The sequence below is a fragment of the Salmo salar genome, chromosome 10 (assembly GCF_965601325.2).
Source record: "Salmo salar chromosome 10, fSalSal1, whole genome shotgun sequence".
Taxonomy (NCBI): Eukaryota; Metazoa; Chordata; class Actinopteri; order Salmoniformes; family Salmonidae; genus Salmo; species Salmo salar.
This window is the reverse complement of record NC_138300.1, coordinates 38,729,464-38,736,443: the sequence shown is the minus strand read 5'-3', so window position 1 is coordinate 38,736,443 and position 6,980 is coordinate 38,729,464. Positions and strand designations below refer to the sequence as shown.

Sequence of the window (6,980 nt, the reverse complement as noted above, 5' to 3'; positions counted from 1 at the left end):
CGCTGAACGACTGAAAGATTTCTAATAGTATTTGAACCCAGCTCACAACACAATGATGACTCAGCCCCACCAGTTACATTGACCATGTTTACCAGCACTCTCTCATAAACACTGACTGTTTGTTGATGCCACTTAGTAGGACAAGAAAAGCTGAGATGATCTTTCTGATAAGGTGTATCCACTACTGGAATACATGGATGGATGGGGGGAAAACTTATAAACACAAACATATACTGTATCTAAACAACATGGCATTAGAAAACAACACTGTTAGACATTGCTGTGTTGCAATATCAAATAGATGCTTTATAAATGCAAAAACAACGTTTAGGGAAGACAACAGTAGATATAATATTCAATTAAACATCAAAAATAGGAATATAAAAAACACATTTCATTAACTCTCTCCAGTTGTATGCATTTCATTAATGACAAGGGACAGAGTTATAATCTGCTTTATTTCATTTGTCAAACCATCTTGATGCACGACGATCCATAGTGTAGTGACTGTGTATCAGTGGAGGCTGCTGAGGGGAGGACGGCTCATAATCATGACTGAATGGTATCAAGCATATGGTTTCCATGTGGTTGAAACAATGACTATGAGCCGTTTCCCTCAGCAGCCTCCACTGCTGTGTATGAGCGATGAGAAATACATATCAAGTGCTTTGGCTTGTGCATATGAGTAGAAAATAAGATAATATATGGCTGAATAGAGAACGCTGGTTAAGACACCATATATTATTGCTTAACAAAATACAATCCATTTTTGGCAAAGATGAACAAAGAAATACAACAAGACATTTAAAATAGATAAACCTCAATTGTTTAAACAACAACTGACAGTGGTAAGTAGTAACACTGATTATGTTTGCAGGCCATGCAGACTTGAAATAAAGTATGCATCCCAAATGGCACCCTATTCCCTATATAGTGCACAATGTTTGACCAGAGCCCTATAGACAAATATAACAGCATTAAGACCAGGGTAACAGTCTGAAACGTGATCCAGGACAGATGAGTGTTTGGGAAGCACACTGATGAACTGAAGACGACACAAAGCTCAGTGCTTCTCTGAGAATAAAACATGTTTATCGGTCACTCCTCACCCACCATTTTTTTTCTTGTTCTTTGCATTTAAAAAAAGACAGAGGAGAACAAAGTAATCTCTCAAGGTAAATCATTTAAAAACATATCTTAAAGGGGGGAAGGAAGGTGTGGAGGGCTTCTAAACCATGAGCACCGGACCTTCCGTCCACTTCCCGATACATTAGAAGCAGAATATATATGTGCATTATTTGCTACCTGTCTGGAAACCTATTCGACTGAGCCCAGATAGAGGGGAATGCTGCCATTACAAGAGATGAAAATAAATATATAACAGTGATGCGTACGTGGTGACAGAATACATTCAGGTATACTGTAGAAGTATGAGTAGAGGCATGTCCTTTATCCTTCTCCAGAGGTATTCTTGGCACAACCCATTATGTCCAGATTGTCAGTCCATCTTTTCATCAAACTGTAATGTCACACTGCAGCAAATCCTTAAACAGAATAGTGTGTAGCTCTCAGTGTTCTAGAGAGTTCTAGCTCTCGGTTTTCTAGAGAATTCTAGAATGTTGTAGTTCTATCTCTCCAGTGCAGTGCAGGGATTATGCCATTTACCACAGTTCTCCTCTGTCAGACCGAAAAACCCTTCAGAACCCTTCACCAGCCTTCTTTCCTGAATACAGTATGGCTCAGCCAGGGGTGCAGGTTAGGTTGGGGGGAACAGAGCAGGACATCACAATGCTGCTTGCGTGTTTCTCCTCTATCTCTCTCTCTGACCTGGGATTGGCTGGATGTTGTCATCAGCATCCTGAGCCACAGATCCCATTGGTCAAGTCCTGTATAACCCCAGCCTTCACCAGCTTAATCAGGAACTCCTTCTCCTTAGAAATGTTGTGAGTCCAGGACTGTGAATAGGAGACAGACAGGGAGGAGAGGTGGGGAGAGAGGGGGATAGAGGGAGGATAGAGGAGTACAAAGGAGAGAGTGGTAGAGGAGAGGAGATGCAGAATAACAGGAGAGGGAGTGGACAGGGAGAGACAGAGGAAAACGGTAGGTACTTTACAGGAGATGCAGGTAAAAAGTCACATTCTTTGGGAAGGGAGGCAGGGAGGATGTCAAAGCTGTTGCGTCCACTTACCATTACTTTACTTTCGACTTTTGATCACAGAGATCAGTGGAGGTAAATGCCAGAGGTACAATAGTAACATAAAAGAAGACCTAAAGTAAACAGACTATTGAGGTTGACAGTGAAACTATTGTCTTTTTAAAGGAGCTTTCTTCACTTATGGAGCTGCCCCTTAACTACAGGGGATGAGAGGGAGAGACAATACCAGACCACTGTACAATGTGGTACACTAAACGTTGGGTCTAAACCACTTTATTGTGGGCTGTTGGATACAAAAGACAAGAGACAGAAAGAGATAACTGCTTTCTTGCCATGGCTTTACAAGCGAAATGTGAAAACCATTCACCGCTCAAAATAGCAACGTCTGTGGTCAAAGATCTGAGGTTGGGGATGCCGGTATATGACGGAAAATGATGGTGGGGAAACTAGTGTCATTACAGACTTGTTGAAAACACCTGTAGTATCAACCATGACCACTGCTTTACAGGAGCGACCCATCCCTGAGAGCTGTTGTCATGCAGTTCAAAGGCAATATCTATAGCGTGTCTGGTCTAAAACCCCACCCTTTACCTCACTATCCTATATAACTGCCATAAGTCTTCCATTGTTTATAGGACACGTTATCTGTAGAACCATGCTTAAAAGAGAGTGCTGTAGGCTAGACTGGCTATCTCAGGTAGAGTTGGTTCATGTTTGGAGCCTGTAGGGACAGCTGAGTGACTGACAGCTCAGAAGAGCAGGAGGGGATTGACTAGGGCTCCACATGCTTTCACCTGCTCCTCAGACTCTCTCTCTCTCTCTCTCTCTCTCTCTCTCTCTCTCTCTCTCTCTCTCTCTCTCTCTCTCTCTCTCTCTCAGAGAGCAGAGCTTCACACTCCCTCCTCCCCACCCAGGGCTTCCCTCTACAGAGTTAGGAAATCCTTCAGGCAGAGATTAGACAGACGGAACATAACACACCTCAGCATAATATGCTAGAAGAATGCAGGATTCCAGGCACTTGATTTCTCAATAATATCTATAGGATATTTGTTCAGTCTTGCTTTATTTGGTCTTAGTGACTAATGCTGGTGTCATTATGAGGAGACTACAGTGATAGATGATTGAACAGTTGTATCTGTTCAGGACATGGCTGTGTGTGATCCATTCAGAGGGAGCTTAGCCAGCTGGACCGAGCCGTTCTACAGGCACAGACCCAAAGGTCTTTGAGTGTGAGGCCCAGCGGTCGTCTTGGATTGACAGCTTCACACTGGCCCTGGACTGGGTCACCCAGAGAGAGAATACTGTACTACCACAGCTCTCAATTATACATGCAAGAGGGTTGGAGGAGGGGCTGAGACAGGTTTGTGTCGCTGCAAATTGACACGAGTCTGAAGAGAGCGCACACTGACACCTGGTTGGGGAGTCGTGTGTGTGTGCTGGGGGTGATGACATGTCAGCCATGGAGGGACCAGACCAGCCCCTCTGGGCTCTGACATCCCTTAGTAAAGAGTGATTTATGACCAGGCAGAGTTCTGTGTACATAACGAAGGGATCAGATGGACCTTCCAGACACTGGGACTCTATTCCCTATATAGTGCACTACTTTTGACCAGGGCCCTTAGGGGTCTGGTAAAAAAAGTAGTGTACTGTAGGGAATAGGGTGTCACTTGGGACACTTTTGCTATTGTGCTTGTGGTCCTGCCCCCTCTTCAAACACCAACACCCACAGGCTCCTCTACACCTGACTTCCGTTACCCATCTTACTCCACACTCTACTCCACAACTTACTCCACACTGTACTCCACATCCTACTCCACAACTTACTCCACATCTTACTCCACACTCTACAACTTACTCCACATCTTACTCCACATCCTACTCCACAACTTACTCCACATCCTACTCCACATCTTTCTCCACAACTTACTCCACATCTTACTCCACAACTTACTCCACATCTTACTCCACATCTTTCTCCACAACTTACTCCACATCTTACTCCACATCTTACTCCACATCCTACTCCACAACTTACTCCACACTCTACTCCACATCCTACTCCACAACTTACTCCACATCTTACTCCACACTCTACAACTTACTCCACATCTTACTCCACATCCTACTCCACAACTTACTCCACATCTTACTCCACACTCTACTCCACAACTTACTCCACATCTTACTCCACATCCTACTCCACATCTTACTCCACACCCTACTCCACATCTTACTCCACATCTTACTCCACACTCTACTCCACAACTTACTCCACATCTTACTCCACACCATACTCCACATCTTACTCCACACCCTACTCCACAACTTACTCCACACCCTACTCCACATCTTACTCCACACCCTACTCCACATCTTAATCCACAACCTACTCCACACCCTACTCCACATCTTACTCCACACTCTACTCCACAACTTACTCCACATCTTACTCCACATCTTACTCCACATCTTACTCCACATCCTACTCCACATCCTACTCCACAACTTACTCCACATCCTACTCCACATCTTTCTCCACAACTTACTCCACATCTTACTCCACAACTTACTCCACATCTTACTCCACATCTTTCTCCACAACTTACTCCACATCTTACTCCACATCTTACTCCACATCCTACTCCACAACTTACTCCACACTCTACTCCACATCCTACTCCACAACTTACTCCACATCTTACTCCACACTCTACAACTTACTCCACATCTTACTCCACATCCTACTCCACAACTTACTCCACATCTTACTCCACACTCTACTCCACAACTTACTCCACATCTTACTCCACATCCTACTCCACATCTTACTCCACACCCTACTCCACATCTTACTCCACATCTTACTCCACACTCTACTCCACAACTTACTCCACATCTTACTCCACACCATACTCCACATCTTACTCCACACCCTACTCCACAACTTACTCCACACCCTACTCCACATCTTACTCCACACCCTACTCCACATCTTAATCCACAACCTACTCCACACCCTACTCCACATCTTACTCCACACTCTACTCCACAACTTACTCCACATCTTACTCCACATCTTACTCCACATCTTACTCCACATCCTACTCCACATCTTACTCCACACCCTACTCCACATCTTACTCCACACCCTACTCCACATCTTACTCCACACCCTACTCCACATCTTACTCCACATCTTACTCCACAACTTACTCCACATCTTACTCCACATCTTTCTCCACAACTTACTCCACATCTTACTCCACATCTTACTCCACATCCTACTCCACAACTTACTCCACACTCTACTCCACATCCTACTCCACATCTTACTCCACACTCTACAACTTACTCCACATCTTACTCCACATCCTACTCCACATCTTACTCCACACTCTACTCCACAACTTACTCCACATCTTACTCCACATCCTACTCCACATCTTACTCCACACCCTACTCCACATCTTACTCCACATCTTACTCCACACTCTACTCCACAACTTACTCCACATCTTACTCCAAACCATACTCCACATCTTACTCCACACCCTACTCCACAACTTACTCCACACCCTACTCCACATCTTACTCCACACCCTACTCCACATCTTAATCCACAACCTACTCCACACCCTACTCATTTACATTTAAGTCATTTAGCAGACTCCACATCTTACTCCACACTCTACTCCACAACTTACTCCACATCTTACTCCACATCTTACTCCACATCTTACTCCACATCCTACTCCACATCTTACTCCACACCCTACTCCACATCTTACTCCACACCCTACTCCACATCTTACTCCACACCCTACTCCACATCTTATTCCACACCCTACTCCACATCTTACTCCACATCTTACTCCACACCCTACTCCACATCTTACTCCACATCCTACTCCACATCCTACTCCACATCCTACTCCATATCTTACTCCACATCCTACTCCACATCTTACTCCACATACTACTCCACATCTTACTCCACACCCTACTCCACATCTTACTCCACACCCTTCTCCACATCTTACTCCACACCCTACTCCACACCCTACTCCACATCTTACTCCACACCCTACTCCACATCCTACTCCATATCTTACTCCACATCCTACTCCACACCCTACTCCACACCCTACTCCACACCTTACTCCACATCTTACTCCACATCCTACTCCACATCTTACTCCACATTCTACTCCACATCTTACTCCACATCCTACTCCACATCTTACTCCACACCTTACTCCACATCCTACTCCACGTCTTACTCCACATCCTACTCCACGTCTTACTCCACATCCTACTCCACGTCTTACTCCACACCCTACTCCACGTCTTACTCCACACCCTACTCCACATCTTTTTCCACACCCTACTCCACATCTTACTCCACATCTTACTCCACATCCTACTCCACGTCTTACTCCACACCCTACTCCACACCCTACTCCACATCTTACACCACGCCCTACTCCACATCTTACTCCAGATCTTACTCCACACCCTACTCCACATCTTGCCTCCCGTGTGGTGGTGGGAACTGGGAAGTAACACGATGAACATTAGAGAGAAACCACAGGACTCTAGGAGAAGGGTATTAAATAAGGAGAGAAAGGTCAGTGTAAACTTCCCCTGCAGAGAAGTAAACTAGCCAAGCTAAACAGAGAGGATGTTGGTAGACAATTTAAAGGGAGACAGAGACACACGCTTAGCAGGGAATGCTAACATACCAACACAGCCCTGGCTGTATGGTTCATAGCTGTTGACTTTGAGTGGGCGGATGGATGGATGGATGTTGCTGTTCTGTTCCGGT

General features: G+C 44.9%; 1 protein-coding gene across 3 annotated transcripts in view; it reads right to left on the bottom strand.

Annotated features, from left to right (window-relative positions):
- Positions 1-439: 439 nt before the first annotated feature.
- Positions 440-6,980, bottom strand: part of LOC106560340 (CMP-N-acetylneuraminate-beta-1,4-galactoside alpha-2,3-sialyltransferase) — an 86,618-nt gene continuing 80,077 nt past the window's right edge. For all 3 annotated transcript variants that reach the window (XM_014123174.3, XM_014123173.3, XM_014123175.3), the window contains one exon: positions 440-1,955. In XM_014123174.3, the coding sequence (XP_013978649.3) occupies positions 1,851-1,955 (105 nt within the window). In that variant the 3' untranslated portion in view covers positions 440-1,850. The remainder of the gene's footprint in view (positions 1,956-6,980) is intronic.